Source organism: Grammomys surdaster, unplaced genomic scaffold (genome assembly GCF_004785775.1).
Source record: "Grammomys surdaster isolate TR1022 unplaced genomic scaffold, NIH_TR_1.0 352, whole genome shotgun sequence".
Lineage (NCBI taxonomy): Eukaryota > Metazoa > Chordata > Mammalia > Rodentia > Muridae > Grammomys > Grammomys surdaster.
Genome location: NW_021604771.1, coordinates 813,371 through 838,231, shown reverse-complemented (window position 1 = coordinate 838,231; position 24,861 = coordinate 813,371). Strand labels below are relative to the sequence as shown.

General features: G+C 47.5%; 1 protein-coding gene across 1 annotated transcript in view; it reads left to right on the top strand.

The window, feature by feature from the left end:
* The first annotated feature begins 4,967 nt into the window (after window positions 1-4,967).
* The window catches only part of Brsk1 (BR serine/threonine kinase 1), a 25,985-nt gene continuing 6,091 nt past the window's right edge, over window positions 4,968-24,861 (top strand). Inside the window, exons 1-17 of the mRNA XM_028779440.1 lie at window positions 4,968-5,380; window positions 6,785-6,879; window positions 7,034-7,119; window positions 8,923-9,063; window positions 13,234-13,350; window positions 13,449-13,482; window positions 13,568-13,636; window positions 18,627-18,773; window positions 19,244-19,275; window positions 19,616-19,786; window positions 20,912-21,009; window positions 21,210-21,369; window positions 21,549-21,609; window positions 21,974-22,343; window positions 22,781-22,829; window positions 22,928-23,051; window positions 23,668-23,866. Coding sequence (XP_028635273.1) covers window positions 5,245-5,380; window positions 6,785-6,879; window positions 7,034-7,119; window positions 8,923-9,063; window positions 13,234-13,350; window positions 13,449-13,482; window positions 13,568-13,636; window positions 18,627-18,773; window positions 19,244-19,275; window positions 19,616-19,786; window positions 20,912-21,009; window positions 21,210-21,369; window positions 21,549-21,609; window positions 21,974-22,343; window positions 22,781-22,829; window positions 22,928-23,051; window positions 23,668-23,866 — 2,089 coding nt within the window. The 5' untranslated portion in view covers window positions 4,968-5,244. The remainder of the gene's footprint in view (window positions 5,381-6,784; window positions 6,880-7,033; window positions 7,120-8,922; window positions 9,064-13,233; window positions 13,351-13,448; window positions 13,483-13,567; window positions 13,637-18,626; window positions 18,774-19,243; window positions 19,276-19,615; window positions 19,787-20,911; window positions 21,010-21,209; window positions 21,370-21,548; window positions 21,610-21,973; window positions 22,344-22,780; window positions 22,830-22,927; window positions 23,052-23,667; window positions 23,867-24,861) is intronic.

Genomic DNA, 24,861 nt, shown 5'->3' with positions numbered 1-24,861 from the left:
GCCACCACTGCCCAGTGTGAATGAATGTTTTGCCTGCATGTATGTGTGTGCACCATATGCATGCCTGATGGATTGTCAGTAACTGGAGTTACAGATGGATGTGAGCTGTCATAGGGGTGCTGAGAATTGAACCTGAGTCTTCAGCAAGAGCAATAAAGCAACAAGAGCTCTTAATCATTGAACTCTCTCCTCATCCCACTCAATCCCTCTTTTGCTTTTCGTTTTGGAGTCGGTTCGTTATTTTGTTGTTTCGTTTGGAGGAGGCTCTCAGGATGTAGCCTTGGCTGGCCTGGAGCACAGCATAACCAGGTTGCCCTACTAGTCATAAATATTCACATGCCTTAGCATCCTGAATGCTGGGAGTAAAAGTGTGCATACCTACCCTGGCTTATTTTATTCATTTTTATTTTATGTATGAGTATTTTACCTACATGTATATATATATATACATGCATTATGTACATGCTTGGTGCCCTTGTGGGCCAGAAGATAAGATCTGTTCCCTAGGACTCTTTACTATTGCTGTTAACAAATACCTTGTTTTTAATTTTGTTTTGAGATAGGTTTCAGAGAAGTAGAAACAGAAATATTTCCTATAGTAGCCCTGGCTGTCCTAGAACTCATTATGTAGACCAGGCTGGAATCAAACTTGGAGATCTACCTGTCTCTGCCTTCCAAGTACTAGGATTAAAGGCATGTGCCACCATTGCCTGGCTTGATCTTTTTTTTTATTTAAAAAGAAATTATTCATTTATTTTTATTAGTGCTCTGTCTGCATATACATCTGCATGCCAGAAGAGGGCATCAGATTCTAGTATAGATAGTTGTGAGCCACCATGTGGCTGCTGGGACTTGAACTCTGGACCTCTGGAAGAGCAGCCCGTGCTGTTAACCGCTGAGCCATCTCACCTGCTCCAGACCTTTTATGTATGTGTATATTTATGTATGGGTCTATGCATATGAATAAAGGTGCTCTAGGAGGCCAGAAGAGAGTTTTCTATTCACTGGAGCTGGAGTTACCAGTTATGAGCTTCCTGACATGGGTTCTGGAAACAGAACTTGGGTCCTCTGAAAGATTAGTACTCATCTTAACTGCTAAGCCATCTCTCCAGCCCTACCTATCATCATCATCATCATCATTATTATTATTATTATTATTATTATTATTATTTTGATAGCTTGGAGCTTGTCCATTAGGTTACCGGCTGGCTATTGAGTCCCAGAGAATCTTCCTGTTTCCACTTCTCTACAAACATGTACCACTACACCCACCCTGTGGGTGCTGGGAATCAAACTCAGGTTCTTTATCACGTGCAACAAATATTTTACCAAATAAGCCATCTCCCTAACCCCATTCTCTCGGTTTTTAAAAGGATCTCTGTAGCCCAGGCTGGCCTTGACCTTGCTGTATACCTGGGCTGATCTTGAACTCCTCTTCCTCTCAAGTACTGTGATTACAGGTATATGCTATTAATATGTCTCCTCTTATTCTAGGGCATCTCAGTAGAGATGGAGAAGTTATATGATCACATTCCTTATAGGTTATTATAAATGTATCTATATATGTATAATATGTGTCTATGTATCTATGTGTCATACTGTAACTTTCATAGTATGCAAGGGACTTGCATCTAGGCTATCATCATAGTGTGTATGTGTTTAATATATATACATATAAATATACTATATGTACATTTATATTTTGTGGTATCATATATATTTTTGGGGGGGGGGTTGGTTTTTTTGTTTGGGGTTTTTTTGTTGTTGTTGTTTTTCGAGACAGGGTTTCTCTGTGTAGCCCTGGCTGTCCTGGAACTTACTTTGTAGACCAGGCTGGCCTCAAACTCAGAAATCCGTCTGTCTCTGCCTCCCAAGTGCTGGGATTAAAGGCGTGCGCCACCACCGCCCAGCACATATTCTAGTTCTAATTCTCAGAACCTATAAATAACCTTATATGCCAAAAGAAATTTTGACGATGAGACTCAGTTAAGGATTTTTTTTTTTTTGGTGGAGGGGGAGCGACAGGGTCTTACTATATAGCTTTGGTTGGCCTGGGACTTGCTAAATAGATGAGGCTATCCTCGAACTTACAGAGGTTTGACCACATCTGCATGGTGAGTGCTGAGTTTAAAGTATGTGTTCTGCTCTCAGTTACAGATCAAGAACATTCTAGTGTATCTTGATTCCAGCCTGGTCTACAGAGTGAGTTCCAGGGCAGCCATGGCTACACAGAGAAACCCTGTTTCAAAAAACAACCAAAAAAAAAAAAAAAACCCAAGGTGGAGTAGTCCTGAGAAACGACACTGGAGGTTGACTTTATCATGTGCAACAAATATTTTACTAACTAAGCCACTAGGAGAACTATGCATTCGTGTGAACTCACATCTGCACACACACATACAAATAATAATTACAGATGTGGGGAGAGTAACCAGAATACATTATATACGTGTGTGAAAAACTTTTAAAATAATATTTTTGTTTTGCTTTGTTTTGTTTTGTTTGTTTGTTTGTTTTGTTTGTTTTTTGAGACATGATTTTATTGTGTAGCCATGGCTGTCCTGGAACTAGCTTTGTACACCAGGCTGGCCTCAAACTCATCAGAATCTACCTGCCTCTACCTCCCAAGTGCTGGGATTAAAGTCATGTGCCACCACTCCCTGGCAACAATATGTATATTTTTAATACAGATGAAAACATATAATTATACATTTATAATTACAAAATATGAGACATAAACCAAAGACATGATGAGTATTACATATGAGGCCCTATACAGCTGCTTTCTGGCCTTCCCCTTTGCTCATTCTTCTCTGTACATCCTGGCCTCTTCAGTGTTGCTAAGATATGACCCAGCATACTTCTGCCTCAGGACCTCTACACTTGGGCTTTCTCTCCCTAAACTACTACTTGCTTTTTGTCTCCATGATTCATTTTACTTCCTAGCCATCTTACCTAATTCATAACTATTTCTAGGAACATTTTCCAGGAGGAATGGCTCAGCCAGTAAGAGCGCTTGCTCATCAAAGACCTGAGTTCAGTTCCCAGCATCTACTCTAGGCAGCCCACAACTGCCTGTAACTCCAGCTCTGGGATCTAGCATCCTTTCTGACTTGCAGTGGCACGTAAATGCAGCTGTTTATATGCACACACAAAAATACAATCTTAAGGAAAAAAGAAACATTTTCTTACCCTTAGTCATCTCTTCAGCACCAACCATGACTGTCTAAAGTAGCTAACAGGGTCTTCGTCTTGTTCAATCGGCTGTCTTCTCCACTATCATGGAAACCCAATAGAGGAGGAATTTTGTAGATTTAGCACCCTGCCATATCCTTACCATTCAGAACAGTATATGGCTCAGATTTGATATTGAAATGAAGATGATTTAATAGGTTTACCACTTCTGAGGAGCACCAATTTTCATGGGTGCACCCTGTCAGAAACTTGGAGATCAAACGGATATCTAACAACTTAGGATGCCTGACATAAAGAAGGATATGGCTTATACAGAAACTTAGTAGGGACTAGATTCCACGCGGTTAAGTGCAGTTTTATAGTACTCCCACGGAGGTGTACAGATTAGACCGAGGCATACTTGAGGCTTACAGGACTTAATAAGCAAACATCACAAATACAACGTGCATTGGGATCTATCTGCCTACCTATCAAGGTACAGGAGACATTAAAGCATGGTGGCATAGAACTGTTTTTAAACAATTTTAAAGGAATTGAAATAATTATGCATATGGATATCTGGCTGTGCATATGTGTACCACATGTGTACTTGGTGCCCTGGAGCCAAAGTCCCCTGAAACTGGATGGAGTTACATACAGCCATGAACTGCCATACACATGCTGAGAATGCAAACCCGGGACCTCAGGAAGCAGGGTGCTCTTCTGAACTGCTGAATCATCTCTCCAGAACTGTAATTTCACACTTGAGAGACAGAGGCAGGAGGATCAGGAGTTCAAGGTCATCTTTAGCCACATAGTTTGAGGTCAGCCGGACTTTGTCTTAAAAAAAAAAATAGCAGGACGTGGAGCCCTGATAATGGTGGGAACATAGACTCTGCCCAAGGAGTACACAGTGTTGACCTTACAGGACATAGAGAAATAGATCACACTTGGGTCTACAGCTCCCCAAAGTCCGTCCCTTTTCTATCTCTGTCTCTTTTATCCTCTGCCACCACCACCCTCCCCCACATACCCCACAGTCTGTTCCCATCTAAGCCCAGCATCTTTTCCTTCTGTGGATACTTGGACCCCTGACAGTACTCATTTCTCTTTGTCCCCCTCTTTCTACATCTTCCTTTGCATTTCTGTCTCCTCATCCCATCTGGTTGTTTGTCTCCTATCCCTGTCTGCCCCTTTCAGCTCTTTTTTTTTGGGGGGGGAGGGGTTGAGGGGACGTTCTCACATAGTCTAGGCTGTCCTCAAACTCACTTTATAGCTGGGATGGCCTTAAATTCTTAATCCTCCCCACTCCCTCATTCCCTCCTCTCCTCGTCACTCTGCAGCTTCCAATCTACTAATGTATGCTAGACTTCTCTTTGTGTCTCCATCGCTGCTTGTCTACTGGTTCTGTATCTCTCTCCATCCTTCCCTCCATCCTTTCAGGCATCCCTCCCTCCTCCAGCATCCCTCTCCTCCAGCATCCCTCCACCCATCCGTACATCCCTCCACCTATCCCTGCATCTTCCCACCTCCTCCCCATCTGTCCAGCTTTCAGGCCCGCCCCCTGCCACTCCCCCTCCCCCTCCGAAAGGGTTAACTGTGGGGAAGGGCCGGGAGTCCCCGGATGGTGATGTCAGCGTGCCGGAGAGAAAGGACGAGGTGGCGGGGGGGAGGCGGAGAGGAGGAGGAGGCGGAGGAGAGAGGGCGCGTGGGGGGGCGGGGGGGATCTCGGCCTGCAGCATCCGCCGGCCCCGCACTTCAGACCCCCCCTGCAGGGGGAGGCACAGGAAGGGGGGGGCCGGCCAGGGACGGGCTGGGGAGGGGGGGCCGCGTAGCCCCCCCCCGCCATGCTGATTCCAGGGGCCTGACCCCCCCGGCAGCCCCCCCTCCCCCAGCTCTGCGGCCCACCGACTGGGGGGGGCCAGCCCAGCCCCCTGGGGACCCCCGGAGAAGTGGGGAGCAACCGGGGGGGGCCGGGACGGAGGTGTCGCCGGCCCCCACCGGAGGAACGGGGCGACGGGCCGCAGGGGGGGCGGCCGGGGGACCGGTCGGGCCGGGACCAAGGGCACCATGTCGTCCGGGTCCAAGGAAGGTGGCGGGGGCTCCCCCGCCTACCACCTCCCACACCCACACCCACACCCACCCCAGCACGCCCAATATGTGGGCCCCTATCGGCTGGAAAAGACGCTGGGCAAAGGACAGACAGGTGAGCCTAGAACCTGAACGGACACCTGGGGCGGGGGCGGGGTGCAGGAAGGGGCAGAGGGCGGGACCACGGATATTTAAAGGGCAGACCCCTGGGTCCTTCATAGAAAAGGGGTTTGGTTCCAAGTGCCCACGGTGTACGGAGTAGAGTCTGACGCTGAGGCCCCGAGAGGGCAGGGGTCTGGGACTTCTGGGTCCGAGGGAGAAGTCTCGGGGTCTGAACTACTGTAGCTCAAATAACCCTATTGGGGCAGATATTGGAGGGGCTTCAGGAAGCGGTGGGGAAGTAGGCCCGTTGCGGGTGTGGGGCCCCGGATAATTCTGCAAGCTGAGGCAGGCGGGTGCTGCAGTACAGCCGCAGGCAGGGTGGAGGTGCAGGCTGGGTGGAGGTGCGTCCATCCCGAGAGAGACTGCTTTCCTGTCCCTCTTCTCACGCTCAAAAGGGGCCATCTGGGCTCTGGGCAGCGAGCTGGAGCCCTAGGGTGTGAGGTCGACTACATTCTCCCCATTCTGCAGTGTGGAAATAGAATGGAGAGGTGGACTGTAGAGAGCCCCGCTCCCAGCCAGGAGTGGTCCTGGAAAGCAGAGTTATCTTTGATTGATGCTAAAAGCTGAAGGTGGCCACAACCACCTCCTTCTAGGCAGGGGGTTGAGGTGAACTGGGAAGCCACCTCCAGTATTCCAGGCTGTGGGTTCTGGGTCCCTATGAAGTTGAGCTCCAGGCCTGAGATAGGAAAGGGAGGTCAGCCCTTTATATCCTGGTAGTAAGAGTGTGACGTGTTGTTGACCTCAATTCGAGAACTATGAAAGGAGGAGGGGTCAGGAACCTGCACTCCTGGGTCTGAGGGAGGAGGGCTGGGGCCAAGGAAGGAGGGATGAGATCTGGATTCCTGGGACTGAGAAGAAGACACTGTACATAGCTGGGCTCTGGACTCTGAGGAGTGCTCAGGGAATATGCATGCTTTTTGACCATGGCAGCTATTCTTTAAGAGTTTAAAAAAGAATAATTGAAGGGTTGGGTTTTGGAAGGAGGTGAGGATGGGAAGGCTTGGGAAAGAAGAAAAATTGAGAGTGTATTTTGTGAGATTATAGGGTTTCTGAAATCTGAAAGGAAAGATGAAGCTGGGCAGACATACCAGAAGGCCAGAGAGTCAGAATGAAAAGCCAGGGGAGGCCAATGGAGGGGGTGGGCAGAGGGTGGACAGTCAGAAGGACCAAAAGTCGGCAACATGAGTGGTAAAAGGAGTTGTGTGTTGTAGGAATGGCAGCTGTTGGCTACCAGTTCAAATGCAGAAATTCAGGATAGAAGAAATGGGCAGCCAAGCAGGGGGCGTGGGGGGTGTTGACAACTTCAGAGCAGGGAGAACTCCAGTAGAACACTCCGTATTTTAAATCCAATCTCCAGGTCTAGTTAAACTTGGGGTCCACTGCATCACGGGTCAGAAGGTCGCTGTGAAGATTGTGAACAGGGAGAAGCTGTCGGAATCGGTGCTGATGAAGGTGGGTGTGTATGCACGTGTGTGTGTGTGTGTGTGTGTGTGTGCGCGCGCGCATGTGCACACAAGTATGTATGTGTAGCAGGAGTGTCCTTAGGTGCAGAAAGAAAGGCAGGGAGGTCATGCTGACCCTTTCTCTTGTGTTCTTGGCCCCTCAGGTGGAGAGGGAAATCGCCATCCTGAAGCTCATTGAACACCCTCACGTGCTCAAACTCCACGACGTCTACGAGAACAAGAAATATTTGTAGGTATTTATAGACGCCCAGCCCCTCATTCTCCCTCCCCATGGTATAGAGACCTTTCCAGAGACAGGACCTAGTTAGTGTAGCCTGGCAAAACTCAAGCTTCTGGGCTGGAGATGTAACTCGATGGGTAGAGTCCTTCTACATAACTGGTTGTGGCAGCACACATGTATCATCTCAGCTCTCTTAAGCTGAGGCAGAACTGTCAAGAGTTCAAGGTCACCCTCAGCTATGTGGTGGTGTTGGAGGCCAGAATAGGCTACTTGTAACCAATCTTTTAAAAAGGGGGAAAAAGAAAGAAAGAAAGAAAGAAAGAAAGAAAGAAAGAAAGAAAGAAAGAAAGAAAGAATTTTTTTTTTAACTTTTAGGTCAGGTCACTGAATGCCCAGTCCTTCCCTTGGGTACAAGAACATCCCTCAGTCTACACTCTGCCTGATGTTACTTATAGTACAGCAGAGTACAGTGGTCCTGTACAGTGCAGAACACAGGCTGAGCCTCTTGCTGCTATCTTTCTGCCTCAGCCTCCTGAGTAACTGGGGTTGCCATCCTGGACCACCAAACCCACCTAGCTGCCTCTTTCTTCCCAACGCAGTTAGGGTTACATTAGCCTTGAAGGACCCTAAAGGATCCTTGCAAATTCCCACTCTGGGACATCTGAGGTCTCTCCTGTCATAACATCCCTTCCAAGGCCAAGGCTAGCCACCCCAACAGTAGGGCTCCTCTGGAGTCCTGTGTCAGTATCATAAAGTCCATTACCATCCAGTGATGATGGGGGTAGGGTCAGCTGTCTGGGCTGCAGAGAATGACTCTTTGTGCACACTCTGGTGGCCCAAAGAACAGCTGGAATAGACAACAGAAGAGGGGACCAGCCTCACAGTCCCCTTTCCCACTCCCCAACCTCCCCAGGGTATAGGTTAAAGCCACTACTCCAACATCCATCAGATTGGTAGAATAGGTTTCCACAAGCTGGAAGCGGTGTGCAGCTCCAGGTCCTCATGGGAGTTGTAGTTCTTAGGCTTCCCAGGTGTGGAGGCAAGGAGAAGCCATTGTCTCCACAATTGATGGTTACCACTCCCACTCCACCACCAAAGCTGAGAGAGGGCTCATGAGAGTTTGTGCTTCACATGGGAATCTAGCTGGCCAACAGCTCAAAAAATCGAGATTTTGTTTCCTGGGAGCTGATAGGAACTGGAGGTTTAATCTTTCAGAGCCTGATGGGATTTGGGGTCTCTAGAATCCAGGTGGCTGATGGGAACTGGGACTGTCAATGTCCCAGAGGCTTATGGGAATTGGAAGGGTTTTGTTTTTGTTTTTTTAAGCTTCTTTAAATTGATGGGAGTTGTAATTTATCTTTGGTGTAGACTGTAATTGTCACTGCCTGAAAGTGAATGAGAACTTGGAATTGTTCACAGGCTAGTGAGAATTAGACACTTGGGCTGTGGGTGGGGAATGTGCTAATGGGAGTAGGGTCTTTATTTCCCAGAGTTCGGTGGGGACTATGGTTTCTGACCTCAGGTGCCAGTGAGTTGCATTATCTCCAAAAACAACCAAGAGTTTCCTTGGGAATCAGTGCCACACAGGACTAGTGGGAATTGAGTTTTGGTTTCCTAGAGACATGTGGATATAGGAATCACTTCTCTTGGAGGCTTGTGGCAACTGGAATCTCTTTCCCAGGGACTGCAGTTAAAATTTCTTTCTTGCAGAGACTGGTGGGAATTGGGGCTTCACCGTCTTCAGAAAAGGGATAGCGGGTCTCGGCCCTTCGCATGCCCCTTCCAGCCGTCTGCCCCGTCTGTGTCTTTCAGATACTTGGTTCTTGAGCACGTTTCTGGTGGTGAGCTGTTCGACTACCTGGTAAAAAAAGGGAGACTGACACCCAAGGAGGCCCGAAAGTTCTTCCGACAGATCGTGTCAGCGCTGGACTTCTGCCACAGCTACTCCATCTGGTGAGGGGACAGCTGCAGAGGGGAGATGACTGAGGGTGGCCCAGGAGGCTGGTTGCTGCAGCCACATGAAGGGCTGAGCAGAAACCAGTGTGGTTAGCCCTCAGCCCTAACTTTTTTTTTTTTAATTCCTGGTATTGTAACTCAGACCATACAATTTACCCTTTTGAAATAGTGTACAATTTAGTGGTTTTAAATACATTTTCAGTCTTGTACATGGTTGCTATGTAATTTTAGAACTTTCTTTTAAGTAAGTGTGTGTGTGTGTGTGTATGTGTGTGTGTGTATGTGTGTGTGTATGTGTGTGTATGTGTGTGTGTGTATGTGTGTGTGTATGTGTGTATGTGTGTGTATGTGTGTATGTGTGTGTGTGTATGTGTGTGTGTATGTGTGTGTGTATGTGTGTGTGTATGTGTGTGTATGTGTGTGTGTATGTGTGTGTGTATGTGTGTGTATGTGTGTGTGTATGTGTGTGTGTATGTGTGTGTGTATGTGTGTATGTGTGTGTGTATGTGTGTGTGTATGTGTGTATGTGTGTGTATGTGTGTGTGTATGTGTGTGTGTGTATGTGTGTGTGTGTGTGTATGTGTGTGTATGTGTGTGTGTATGTGTGTGTGTATGTGTGTGTATGTGTGTGTGTATGTGTGTGTGTGTATGTGTGTGTGTATGTGTGTATGTGTGTGTGTATGTGTGTGTGTGTATGTGTGTGTGTGTATGTGTGTGTGTGTGTGTATGGGGGGGGGCTTTGGCAGGCTAGGCAAGCACTACCATTTGCAATACATCCCCAATCTTTTTTTCCCTTTTTCTTTGTGTTTGTGAGAGAGAGAGACCATGTTTCATAAAGCTCCTCTCTATGTAGACTAGGCTGCCCTCAAACTCACTGCAATCCTCCTGTCTCAGCCTCCTGTTTACTCACATTACAGGTGTGCGCCACCACATACAGCTCTGTATTTGGTGTTTTGTACATTTTATTTTCTTTATTGGTGTGTGTGTGTAAGAGAGTGTGCGCACATGTGTGCAACAGTGTGCACGTGGAGATCATAGGACAACTTTTAGGAACCTGTTCTGTCCACTTATGGGTCCTAGGGATCAAACTGAGGTCATCAGGCCGGAAGGCAAGTGGCTCCCACCTCCCCCGTCCAGCTTGCCAGCACTTCTGTGCTGCTTAAAACTAAGTCAAGGTCACTGCAGTTTTATCCGATGGTGACTTCTAGAAGCTATACAGTTTTATCTCTTGCATTTAAACCTGGGTCCCTTTCAAGTTAATAATTGTGTTTGGTATGAGGTAAAAATCACAGTTCATGTTTATGACATGAATATCCCTACAGAGAGATACTACTTTTCCTCAATGACCTGCCTTTAACCCAGACAAGATAGGATGCATGTAGCATTTAGGGTGAGGGGTACATACCTATAATCCTAGCACCTAGGAGACAGAGGCAGGAGCTCCATTGAGAGTTTGAGACCAGCAAGGTCTATATAAGAAATTCTAGCCCAGCCAGGGCTACATAGAAAGATCCTATCTTTAAAAACAAAAGGAGGTGTGGCTAAAGTGATTTCTCAGTGTCTAGAATGAGAATGCAGAGGATCCAAGACCCATATCTAAAGCCTCAGAACTGCTGTAAGTCCAGCTTCAGGATCCAGGAAGATGAAATACCTCTGGCTTCGCTTCACTAGACGCCTGCAACCACATGCACATTCACACACACACACGGGGGCGCACAGAGACAGAGAGACAGAGAGAGAGAGAGAGAGAGAGAGAGAGAGAGAATCTTTTAAAAAGGCTACTCAACTCAGATTATTTAAGTTAGGTTCCACACCTTTTTGAGCAGCCAGGGACTCAAGCTCTCACACTGAAGACTTTATAGCCTATAAGGGACGGTATTCAACATAGTGTGCGTGACCCACTTACTGACCACTCCAAATAGAAACTACACAATTCTACAGCCCCATTTCCCTCCAGATTTGACCCTTAAATCTTGAGTTTGGTCAAGGAATAGAAAGGTCCTGAAGCAGGACCTTTCTGCTTTGAGTGGCAAGGTTTTTGTTTTTTTAAAAAATTACTTAAAGCCGGGCGGTGGTGGCGCACGCCTTTAATCTCAGCACTTGGGAGGCAGAGTCAGGCGGATTTCTGAGTTTGAGGCCAGCCTGGTCTACAGAGTGAGTTCCAGGACAGCCAGAGATACAGAGAAACCATGTCTCGAAAAACCAAAAAAAAAAAAAAAAAAAATTACTTGAAGCCTGTTGTGGCTTACATCTGTAATCCCAGCACTCAAGAGGGAGAAACAGGTAGATCTTTAAAAAGTTTTAAAAAATTACTTGATAGGCACTCCTATAGTAATAATAGCTGGGCATGGAGGTGCATGCCTTTAATTGTTGTACTTGGGAGGCAGAGGCAGTCAGATCTCTGAGTTCGAGGTCATTGTGGTTTACAGAGCGAGTCCCAGGACAGCTTACACAGAGAAACTGTTTTGGGGGGGGGACTTGATATGGAAGTATTTTTATATTTCTTGGAGACAGAATCTTACAGTGTAGCCCAGATTGGCCTGGAACTCATATCAATCCTTCTGCCTCAGCCTCCAGAATGCTCAGATTAATACATGAGCTACTATACCTTGTCATATTTTTATATTTCTCTTTAAAAAAAAAACAACACTTATTTATATACTGGGGAAGGGGTGCAGGTTCCATGACTCACATGTTGAGGTCAGAAGATAACTTTTGGGTTCTTCCTGTGTGTGGATTCTAGACATCCACATTGAGTTCCAGGACAGCCCAAGGCATCATAGGGAGACCCTGTCTTAATAAATAAATAAGTAAATTTTAAGTTGGGGCTGTAGAGATGGCTCAGAGGTTGCAAGCAGTAGCTGCTTTTTAGGAAGACCGGGGTCCAGTTTTCCATACCTACATAGGAGCTCAGAATCACAGCTCCATTTCCAGGAGCTCCAACCCCCGCTCTGACCTCTTCAGGCACCAGGCGTCTAGCTGTATGGTGCCAATACATGCATAGAGGCAAAATACTCATCCACATAAGATAAAATAATTTGAAAGAAAGGAAAGAAAAAAGAGAAAACTGAATAGACTTGGAAAGTATAATATTAATATTAAGCTAGGTAACCCAAACTCCAGGCCCATGGAATCCAGCATTCTCTCTTAGCCCCCAGAGTCACTACACGCACATAGTACATTCACATACATTCAGGTAAACACTCAGACACATAAAATAAAATCTCAAAAATTAAATTAAAAAATAATTAAAAAATAAAATCACCTGCCAGGTGGTGGTGGCATATGCATTTAATCCCAGCACTCAGGAGGCAGAGGCAGGTGGATCTCTGTGAGTCCAGGACAGCCAAGGCAGACAGAGAAAACCTGCTTTAAAAAAAACAAGCAAACGCCGGGCGGTGGTGGCGCACGCTTTTTTTTTCTTTTTTTTTTTTTTTTTTTTTTTTTTTTTTTTTTGTTTTTTTTTTCGTGACAGGGTTTTTCTGTATAGTCCGGCCGGGCGGTGGTGGCGCACGCCTTTAATCCCAGCACTTGGGAGGCAGAGGCAGGCGAATTTCTGAGTTCGAGGCCAGCCTGGTCTACAGAGTGAGCTCCAGGACAGCCAGGGCTACACAGAGAAACTCTGTCTCGAAAAACCAAAAAAACAAAAAAACAAAAACAAAAACAAACAACAAACAAAAAGGCACAGTAGAGAGCAATTGGGGAAGACAGGGATGTCAACGTGTTGCCTCCCCAGGCTTCCCATACATATGCACACGCACATACACAAAAAGGCATGAAGAATCAAGCATGGTGGCATATGCCTGTAATCTCACTCCCTGCGAGACTAAGGCAGAAGGACTGAGTCAAATTAGAAGTCAATTTGAGCAAGACCTACCTTGTAGCATGACTCTAACACACACGCACACACACACACACACACACACACACAAAAGAAAGTCAGGCTTGATGGGACATATCTGTACTCCCAGAACATAGGAGATAGAGGCAAGAAGACCAGGATTTCAAGGCTATCCTCGACTACATAACTAGTGTGAGGCTAGCCTGAGCTACATGATGCTTTTGTCCTTAAAAAACATTAGAAGTACTTCACTTTCAGAGAGACTGAATGAGTGTGGGGGGTTTTTTCCTGGGCATCCAAAGCTGAACCCCACCTGTCTGTCTTAGTCACAGAGACCTGAAGCCAGAGAACCTGCTGTTGGATGAGAAAAACAACATCCGAATCGCAGACTTTGGCATGGCATCCCTGCAGGTGGGGGACAGCCTCCTGGAGACCAGCTGCGGGTGAGTGGGAATCCCTCCCTGGGTTCCTGGGAAGGGGAAGAAGCCAGCCTGGGCTCATAGCCTCTTACCCCTGTCTCCCTATCCTTCTCTTTCTCCAGGTCCCCCCATTACGCATGTCCAGAGGTGATCAAGGTGAGTGAAGGGCAGGGAGAGATAGAGGGGAGTGGACAGAGGCGGGACAGAAGTGCCATTGAAATGACACCTTCTGCCTTTTCAGGGGGAAAAGTATGATGGCCGCCGGGCAGACATGTGGAGCTGTGGAGTCATCCTGTTTGCCCTGCTTGTGGTAAGGTGCCTTTTGCCACTACCACTGTGTTTCTAGAACAGTGTCACCCAGCAGAGCGTAGAATCTTACATGCATTTTCATCCCCGGGGTCACCCCCTAAAGAGTGACTCTGTGTGTGTGTGTGTGTGTGTCTATGAGATTTCCCAAAGTCTGTGTGTGTGTTCTCTTAAATATTTGTATGTGTGTGTGACTGCGTGGATGAGAGAAAGAGAGAGAGAGAGAAAGAGAGAGAGAGAGAGAGAGAGAGAGAGAGAGAGAGAGAGAGGGAGAGAGAGAGAGAGAGGGAGAGAGATTTCTTGAATGTATGAAGGTGTTTTTGAGAGCAAGGGATCTTGAATGTGTGTGTGTGTATGATTGAATGACTATCTCCCAATACATGTATGTGTGTTCGTGTGTGTGGTATATGTGTATGATCTCTTAATATCTGTATGTGTGATCCCATAAATGTAAACATATGTGTGTGATCTCTCCCCTGTATGTGTATGGGTACTGTGTGATCTCCTACATGTGTGTGTGAGAGCTCCCACATAGATGTGTGCATTTTTATAGAAAGCAGTGGTTTGCGACCTTCCTTAATGATGAAGCCCTTTATTTAACAGAGCTCCTCATGTTGTGGTGACCCCCAACCAGAAGATTATTTTCATTGCTACTTCATAACTGTCATTTTGCTGCTGTTATGAATTTAATGTCAATATCTGTGTTTTCTGATGGTCTTAGGCAGCCCCTATGGATAGGTCGTTTGATCCCCACCCCAAGGAGTGTCACCAACAGGTTGAGAAGCATTGATACAGGGAGGGACAGGCAGTATAGCATGTCTCCTAGGATAGCCCTAGATAGGCAAAGATGGCTTTGAACTCCTGATGCTCTACCTCCCAAATGTTTAGATCACAGACGTGTGCCACCACACTTGGTTTGGGCAGCATTAGCAACTGAACCCAGAGCTTTTCGTGCTAGGCCTAGAATGTGCCTCCATCCTTGCTGGTTCTAGGTTCAGCGAGTGAGTATCAACAACCGCTGTAAACCTCAGTCCATGGTCATTTCTCGCACACACTTCCCAGAGCCTCCCTCTGGCCACCCTTGCCTTTCCCCAGGTTGGATCTTTTGATAAGTGTCCTTCGTCCTACCCATAATCCCACAATCCGGGTTCTCAGTATGCGTTTTGTTGCATAATTCTTCATGCCTTATCTCCCCCCCACCCCCCGCCATGTCTATCATAAGCTCGTCCAGGTTAGGGCTCATGTCAGTGGCTTTCATCTTTGTACATTTAGTTGACTGATTTTTGAAGACCCAGAATTGGTCTGTCATAAACCCCCTAATGCAGTATGAACTAATAACTCACTTAAAGCAAACTTACTTTCTTTCTTTCTTTCTTTCTTTCTTTCTTTCTTTCTTCCTTCCTTCCTTCCTTCCTTCCTTCCTTTCTTTCTTTTAAGTTTTTGAGACAGGGTTTCTTTTTCTGGCTGTCCTGGTCTCCCTTTGTAGAGGCCCAGAACTCACAGAGATCCACCTGCCTCTACTTTCTGAGTGCTCAGATTAAAGGTGTGTCCCACCATGTCCAGAAGCAAGATTTCTTCTTTTTTTTTTTTTTGGTTTTTCGAGACAGGGTTTCTCTGTGTAGCCCTGGCTGTCCTGGAACTCACACTGTAGACCAGGCTGGCCTCGAACTCAGAAATCCGCCTGCCTCTGCCTCCCAAGTGCTGGGATTAAAGGCGTGTGCCACCACCGCCACCCTCTTCTGAGCATTTCTTTTTAAGGTTTATTTTTATTTTTATGTCCATGTGTCCGCGTCCATGTGTGTGTCTGTGTGTGTGTGTGTGTATGTGTGTGTGTGTGTGTGTGTGTACATGAGTGTCTGTGGGAAATAAGAGGGTGTCAGATCCCCTGGAGCTGGAGTTAGAGATGGTTACAAACTTCCTCATGTAAGTGCTGGGAACTAAACTTGGGTCCCCTAGAAAAGCAGTCAGCGCTCTTAACACTGAGCCATCTCTCCAGGCCCCTGAGAGTTTCTTTTTAAGTTTCTTTTTAAGATTTTTTTCCTGTGTATGAGTGTTTTGCCTGGATATACCTGTGAACTATGTGTTTGCCTGGTGCCTGTTGGTGCCAGAAAAGGTGTCTGAATCCCCTGGAAGTGGAATTATGGGGGATTATGAGGACAGCATGTGGACGGTGAGGATCAAGCCCAGATCCCTGCAAGAGCAGCAAGTACTCTTAATGGATGAGTCATTTCTCCAGACCCAATTTGGTTTTTTGTTGGTTGTTGTTGTTGTTTTGGTTTGGTTTTTGCTTGTTTGATTGGTTGGTTTGTCTTTGGTTTTATCACAGGGTTTCTCTGTGTGGCCCTGGCTATCCTATAACTCACTCTGTATACCAGGCTGGTCTTGAACTCAGATTTTCCCTGCCTCCGCCTCCCGAATGCTGGGATTAAAGGCTAGGTAAATACCATACTGGAAGTTGAACCCAGGGCTTCATGTTTATTATGCAAGATCTCTGAGCTAGATCTCCAAGCCCAGTGCTCAGCTTTTTGTCATCAGTAGGACAAATCTCTACTAACTCATCTTGGACAAGCAAGTCGCTCTCTTTGTGTAAGCCTCGGTAGTCCTCCTCATTAAATAATTACATGTGAATAATTACAGTACCAACAATTGGGGAGATTTAAATTAAATGCAAGATCCCAGGTTTCCCCTCCAGTACTGCAAACAGAGAAGCAACAAAAAGCACATTACAAACACCTTAGAGTAATGACTGACCTTGATGCAAAGGTTGTGGGCAGTGGGTAGAAGGAACCCAGCTGGTTTTGAGCAGAGAGCTCACCCACTATTCCAGGACTCACTAACTCACTGATCGCAGTGATTATATAAAATTGGACTTCCGAGAGTAATGAGGACCAGCTGTGCTGTGGCTGATATTTTCAATCTGTCCCATAGTCTTTCCCGTACACAGAGGCAAGAAGCTGAGACTCACTGCCAATACCATCAGGCACCAGAGCCAGAGGCAGGCTGTCTGACTCCAAGACCAGTAAGAAGGTGCTCTCTCCCCATCTACCTTCACCCTGCATTCCGCCCACGCCCCTAGATACCAGGGTCAGCCATTTAAACCATTTGAGAAAGTCCTCCTCTGATTCCTTACGTCAGACCAGACCCTCTTCTTGCTTGGTCCCAATCCTGAACACGACATCATCCTGTCCCACCTGTATTTTCTCCTGTTTCTCCTTTTATTCTCGTATTTTCTTTATTATTTTAAACATTTATTTACGTATTCATTGGGTGGGAAAGGGAACATGTGTGCTAGCCGGGGTATTTAAGGCATGCGTGAGGTCAGAGGACAGCTAGCAGGAAGCAATTCTTCCCTTCACCGTGTGGGTCTCAGGGATCAGCTGTGGTGTATAGGCTTGGCAGGACATGTCTGGGTTACATGTCAGGTCGTGGCCCTATTTGAGACAGGTTCTCATATGTCCCAGACTGGTTTGACCTCATTATGTAACCGGAGATGATATTGAGCATTGGATCTTCTTGCTTCTACCTCCTCCCAGGGCTAGGGTTACAGGAGTCAGTTCCACGTCCCGTTTATGCAGTGCTGGGAGTTGTGCACAACTTTGTGCGTGGTAGAAAAGCACTCTACGGCCAACTGAACCACATCCCCAGCCGTCCTCCTTCTTTCCTTCTTTCTTTCTTCTTTCTTTCTTTCTTTCTTTCTTTCTTTCTTTCTTTCTTTCTTTCTTCATTTGTTTGTTTGGTGTTTGTTTCAAAAAGGGTCTTTGTATGTAGACCAGGCTGGCCCCCAACCAACAGAGGTTGCCTGCCATGTCTACCAAGTTCTGGGATTAAAGGCATGCACTACTACACCAGACCCTCTTTGTTTGTGAGTTCATTAGTTTGTTAGTTAGTTAGTTAGTTAGTTAGTTAGTTAGTTAGTTTGGCTGAACTACGTCTCCAGCTCTATACAGGTCTCACTGGTAACTTTGGCTGTCCTAGAACTTGCTCTGTCGACTAGGCTGGCCTCAAACTCAGAAAGATCCACCTGCCTCTTCCTCCCTGGTGCTGGGATTGAAGGTGTGCATGAGGATTTAGAGAGAGAGGATTATTTTAGTTTTGACATATCTTTGTTTTGTTTCTGTTTTAATGTGGTTTTGGTGTGTGGCAGTGTGTTACATCACGCAGGCTGACCTCAAGCTCACTGTGTAACCAAAAATGATCTTGAACTTCTGATGCTCCTGCCTCTACCTCCCAAGTTCTGGGGTTATAGGCCCATGCCACCACACTGGTGCTGGGGATGGGACCCAGGGCTCCCTGGAAGTTAGGCAAACAATCCACTGGCTGACGACATCTCCAGCCCTATACAGGGGAGGATAGTAAGGTCCTCCCCAACTCTCAATCTTTTTTTTTTTTTTTAGAGATTTATTATATTTATATGAGTACACTGTCGCTGTCTTCAGACACACCAGAAGAGGGCATTGGATCCCATTACAGATGGTTGTGAGCTACCATGTGGTTGCTGGAAATTGAACTCAAGACCTCTGGAAGAGCTGTCAGTGCTCGTAACCACTGAGCCATCTCTCCAGCCCATCCCCTGGCCAGTCACTGCCTAAGGCAGTGGCTCTCAACCTTCCTTTATACAGTTCCTTGGGTTATAGTGACACCCCCCCAACTATAAAGTTGTTTTTGTTGTTACTTCATAACTGTGAGTTTACTACTGTTACGAACATGTAAACATCTGTGTTTTCTGATGGTGTTAGACGACCCCTGTACAAGGGTCATTTGACCTGCTAACGGGGTCGTGACTCACAGGTTGAGAACCACTGCAGTAAAGAAAGATCCAATGATGGAGCTCACTTGGTGGATTGCTTGCCCAGGACACAGGAAGCCTCTGGTTCCATCCCCCACACTACATAAAGTGGGCCTGGCGCTACATGCCTGTACACCACCCCCCAAAGGACCCCAACTCACAGGTTGAGAACCACTGACCTGAGGGTTCTTGATGATATCTTGCACAGGGGGCGTTGCCCTTTGATGATGACAACCTGCGCCAGCTGCTGGAGAAGGTGAAGCGTGGTGTCTTCCACATGCCACACTTTATCCCTCCAGACTGCCAGAGCCTCCTGAGAGGGATGATTGAAGTGGAGCCCGAAAAAAGGCTCAGTGTAAGTAGGGAGAGACTGGCAGAAGAGAAATGGTTCGTGGGATGACAGATTCCTTAGGAGAGTTTCCGGGGCCTGCCTGTGAATCCTGGGATTGGATGAGTTTGCTGGTTACACTAGAAGCCTAAGACCCAGCAAAAACTAAAACTTACAAACTAGAAAATCATTTCCAAGTTGGACCAAGGATCTCAGGCCTTGGGGATGGCGCTTTGAGGGATGGGCAGGGGTTCCAAAGGCTGGCACTGTGCATGCAGTAAACTGCTACCAGGGGCCTAAAAATGGCCAGTCTACAGGTGCTCAGAACAATATGCTATCCCACCACCAGGGGGAGTAGATGATGTCACCCTGCCTTGGGTTGGGGAATGATGGGTCAGTGAACTCACAGATCCAATGCTAATCAATTCTACTTAATTGCCTGCCCGATGTTTGTATATGACCTAATTTCTGCTTCTCTGTGACCCACCCCTTCACAGCTGGAGCAAATTCAGAAACATCCTTGGTATCTGTGAGTAGGAGGGAATTGAGCAGTTGGGTACCTGCGGGAGGTAGGGCACTGGGGTCAAAATAGAAAGGTGGAGGGTGGGAGACCATGTTCCTGATGGGTGGAGTGGGACGGAGGGAACTACAGTCTCAAAGTTCCGAATATGGGCCGAGGAGGACAAAGCTAAAGAAAGGGAGGGTGTGGAGACCAGAGATGGGAGAACTAGGGTCTGGGCCCCCTGAGTCTGAGGAAGTAAAGCTGGAGACCCAGACTCCCCAGATCCTGGGCATTTGACATAAGTCTAGGATGATAAAGGTTCTATTACATATGCTATTTTCTCCAAAGTGTTTCTGCACCATTCCAGGGGCGGGAAACACGAACCAGACCCTTGCCTGGAGCCAGCCCCAGGCCGCAGAGTAGCCATGCGGAGCCTGCCTTCCAATGGCGAGCTGGACCCTGACGTTCTGGAAAGCATGGCGTCTCTGGGCTGCTTCAGAGACCGAGAGCGGCTGCACAGAGAACTGCGAAGCGAAGAGTAAGAGCTCCCAAGATCCTTTTCACCGGCAGCGCCCCACTTCACGGGTTGAACCGGTTGTAGCAGTTCCCTAGACAGCCTGAAGGGGGCGTGCCGCATCCAGTTTTAGAGAACTGACACCATTTAGCGCTGGTACACAGGAGCAATTGCAATCTGGAAATGCTCAGAGAAAGTAATACTGAGACAGGCATGGATGCTGTCTTCATTACGTAGAAGTACTTAAGTTGTGATGTACACTGGACCATAGGAAGCCAACTATGTTGGCTTATGGGAAAAAATGTTATTCTGAGTCCAAAATGAGAAATAAGACCTGAACGCCTGTATCTGAGGGGGGAGGGCTAAGGGCTTGGACTTTAGGGACTGTGGTGGGAGGGGGAAATTTAAAGGAGAAGGGCTGGGGTCTGGATTCCTTGGTGCGAGGGAGAAGGGCTGGACTTGTACCCTTGGATATGGGGGCAGATCTATTAGGTGGCCTGAGCTCGGAGATCCACAGCAGATGGAAAGGAAGGAAGGAGATCTCACTGAGACACATATCTCCAGGCTGGAGAGATGGCTCAGTGGCTAAGAGCACTGACTGCTCTTCCAGAGGTCTTGAGTTCAATTCCCAGCAACCACATGGTGGCTCACAACCATCCACCACAATAGGGTCCGATGCCCTCTTCTGGTGTGTCTGAAGAGAGCAATGGTGTACTCATATACATAAGATAAATAAATAAATCATTGGCTGGGCAGTGGTGGTGCAAGCCTTAATCCCAGCACTTGGGAGGCAGAGGCAGGCGGATTTCGGAGTTCGAGGCTAGCCTGGTCTACAGAGTGAGTTCCAGGACAGCCAGGGCTACACAGAGAAACTCTATCTCCAAAAACCAAAGAAAAATAAAAGAGACACACATTTCCTTATTTTACATGTTTTTTTTTTCATTGTTTTTAATTATGTCCGAGAGGATGGTGTAAAGACCAGAGGATAACTTAGCAGAAGTTTGGTCCTCTCTTTCCACCATGTGGGTCCCAGGATACAATTCAGGTCATCAAACGTTAGTAGCAAGCACCCTTATCCATCTCTCTAGCCCTGGGCACTGATTGCAGACCCCAGTCCTCCCTTAACCGCCTCCCTCTTCCCTGCCTCAGGGAAAACCAAGAAAAGATGATCTATTATTTGCTTTTGGATCGGAAAGAGCGGTATCCTAGCTGTGAAGACCAGGACCTGCCTCCTCGGAATGACGTTGGTAAGAAGGCTGACTGGGCAGTTCAGATCCCAGGAATCCTGAGGGAGGAAGATGCTGTAGGTCTGGGAGTCTATGTTTATGAGAACTTCTCTCTCCTCTGGGGCTCAGTTTCCCCATCTGTTTACAAGTTAGTCATATATATGCTGTTTATACTTGAGCAAACTTACCTATTGGATGGGTCAATAACTCTCTCCCTTCAGACCCACCTCGGAAGCGAGTGGATTCCCCTATGCTGAGCAGACACGGGAAACGGAGGCCAGAGAGGAAGTCCATGGAAGTCCTCAGCATCACAGATGCTGGGAGTGGTGGCTCCCCAGTGCCTACCAGACGGGCCTTGGAAATGGCCCAGCACAGTCAGAGGTGAGAGAGAGGCTGTCCTCTCTGGAAGAATCTTCAGTCCCAGAACATAGAAGGAGCAGAGTGTTCTAGACCCTGCTCAACCTCCCGTGCCTGGTCCCTCATCTGCGAGGACATGGAAACAGAGAAACATCTGAACTTTCTGAAACTCTCTCAGATAATTTTTTTAACCCTGTAAACAGATCCCGCAGCGTCAGTGGAGCCTCCACTGGTCTGTCCTCCAGCCCTCTGAGCAGCCCAAGGGTAAGACTAGACCCTCAAAGAATAAGAGAAATCAACAGAAAATACTATTCCATGAGGCATTCATGCCCAAGAAGTGTCAAAAACACCATTTTTGTCTTCTCAGGATTAGTATGTCTGAGGGGTTTTAATTTCTTTGAGTACCTTCAGCATGCCAATCTCTGCTTAGGCTAGAGTTGCAGCCTTAGTGAGTTGGTTGGAGACAGTGCATGTGCCTCAAATCTGGAGCGTGGGTGGGGCTGATTGAACTACAATTCCCAGCATGTCTTGTGGTCCCCCTATCAAGTGGGAGCAAGTAATACTCCCAAATACAATTCCCTCCAGGAAGTTATAGTCCGAATTCTCACCAGGTCCTGCTTCTCCACAGAGTCCGGTCTTTTCCTTCTCACCGGAGCCAGGCGCTGGAGATGAGGCTAGAGGCGGAGGCTCCCCAACTTCCAAAACACAGACGCTGCCTTCTCGGGGCCCCAGAGGTGGGGGCGCTGGAGAGCAGCCACCACCCCCCAGTGCCCGTTCCACGCCCTTGCCTGGACCACCAGGCTCCCCGCGCTCCTCCGGTGGAACCCCCTTGCACTCACCTCTGCACACACCCCGAGCCAGCCCTACCGGGACCCCAGGAACAACGCCACCTCCCAGCCCAGGCGGTGGCGTCGGGGGAGCCGCCTGGAGAAGTCGTCTCAACTCCATCCGCAACAGCTTCCTGGGCTCCCCTCGCTTCCACCGGCGTAAGATGCAGGGTAAGTGTCTCAGCAGGTGCCAGGCTGGGTTTGCCAACCGCTGGATTCCAATGTGGAAAGGAGGGGCTAAACGTCTTGTCATATGGAAAATTTCATGGGGGTCTTCAGGTAGGAAAGAGAGCCTGCTTCCCAAATCCCAAGACTAATGGTGATGATAAAGTTTGGAGAGAGGCAGATTTGGGGGCTTGAGAGAGATGGGAACAGGTCCTGCCACACCCTGGGGGTGTGGTCTGGCCACACTGTCTATCCTGAAGGGCCAGGTCTGACTGGAGTTAAGGTTAGCCATTTGAGAGATGACTAAACCCAGAGGGTGCTGGATGGTAAATAATAAGAAATAAGTGTTGCGCTCTCTCTCTCTCTCTCTGTCTGTCTCCCGCCGCCCGGCCCCCCCCCCCCCCCCCCCCCCCCCCCCCCCCCCCTCTCTTTTCCCTAACTAGTCCCTACCGCCGAGGAGATGTCCAGTTTGACACCAGAATCCTCTCCCGAGTGAGTTCAACAAGGGAAGGAACTAAGAGGGAACCAAGGGGACTTGTCTCTTAGCGCCTTCCTGACCCTCCTCCTTCTATCTATTCCATTCCACCCAGGCTGGCAAAACGTTCCTGGTTCGGGAATTTCATCTCCTTGGATAAAGAAGAACAAATATTCCTCGTGCTGAAGGACAAACCTCTCAGCAGCATCAAAGCGGACATTGTCCATGCCTTTCTGTCGGTGAGAGTCCTGCATCCTTATCAGACCACAAGGCTACACCTCCCTGCCACTCTATCTCCGGCCTGACTTACTTCTGACACTCACTGGATTTGTAGTTTTCTGGCAAGAGGTGGCCTTGATCACTATGGAACACGGAGGCAGAAACAGACTATTGGGCCTAAAGCCTAGAAGTGGTGAAGTAAGACCCTAACTAACAGCTTCCTGAGTTCCAGTGGAAGATGAGTGGGTCACCATGCTTAAAGATCTGAGGGGCTGGTCCTAGCAGAGACCTTTCTCTATCTATGGATCTTCACACTTTTTACTTACTACCAGTTCCACAGTCCATTTTCAGTTACTTGTGGAGGAAAGGAAAGTGTATTTCAGTATTTCACATGGTGCAGGAGCCTGGAACTATCTTGTAGATATCAGAGAACACATGAATTTAAGATTTATTCTTCTGACCACGGGGCAGAGGAACTGCAGAAGGGGAGCCAGTGGGCTGTGGGTCCTCCCCAGGCCTAGTTTATTATCCTCTTACCCATTGGCTGATGAGACTTGCTCCTGTCTAGAGCCCAGTGTAGGACAGTTATCTGTTCCTTAGATTCACCTCATCCTTATTGATATTCTTACCTTCTAGATCCCCAGCCTGAGTCACAGTGTGCTGTCCCAGACCAGCTTCAGGGCCGAATACAAGGCCAGCGGTGGCCCCTCCGTCTTCCAGAAGCCTGTCCGCTTCCAGGTGGACATCAGCTCCTCTGAGGGTCCAGAACCCTCACCCCGAAGAGATGGCAGCAGTGGAGGTGGCATCTACTCCGTCACCTTTACTCTCATCTCTGGTGAGTCTTTCTTGACCAGCTTTGGGGAATTGAGGATCTCTAAAATAGAATAGCAGCACAGGAGGGCAGCAAGAAGAGGAAATCAGCACAGAATGCTCTGGTTCTGCGAGCACCCCCACCCCCAACACACACACACACTTTACTTTCCCAGTCTTTCCATCACATGTATTATATATTATGAAAAATAGTAGGCGGGTGTCAGTAATCACTCATTTTACGAAGGCTCTTCGTGCTACCTTTTCATCTCCGTCTTCTTTTGTTGTTGTTGTTTTTAGTTTTGGTTTTTCAAGACATGGTTCTCTGTATAGCTCTAGCCGTCCTGGAACTCACTCTGTAGACCAGGCTGGCCTCGAACTCAGCAATCCGCCTGCCTCTGCCTCCCAAGTGCTGGGATTAAAGGCATGCGCCACCACCACCCGGCACATCTCCATCTTCTAAGAGAAGAAGAAGCATACCAGCCTCAAACATCAGTGCACTACCCAGAGCAGACATCACCAGTTTATCTGTGGAGTTCTTCCTGCTCTCAGCTGAGCTGCTGTCTCAGAATTTTAACTCTAGGCAGCCATGACCAATCAAGAGTTAGTCTGAGAGAGGAAAAACCTCAGGGATAAGTTTCTTCCAACTCTTGGTTCCTTGTCACCAATTTTAATACATTATGATCAGGAAATGAGTTTGCTCTAAGAGTTTCTAAATCAGGCTGCAGTGTGTGTGTGTGTGTGTGTGTGTGTGTGTGTGTGTGTGTGTGTGAGAGAGAGAGACAGCAGTCATGTAGAGGTCAAAGGACAATTTTGGGGAACCAGTGCTCTCCTCCCATTCTGCCAGCCCAAGATTTTTGTTGTTTTGGGTTTGATCAGTTTTTTGGTTTGGTTTGTTTGTTTGTTTCTCTCACTTATTTTTCTATGTTAAAAAATGTTTACGTGGATGGAATGTTCTCTGCACGAGCGTCTGCATCACATGTCATCACATGTCATCACATGTCATCACATGTCATCACA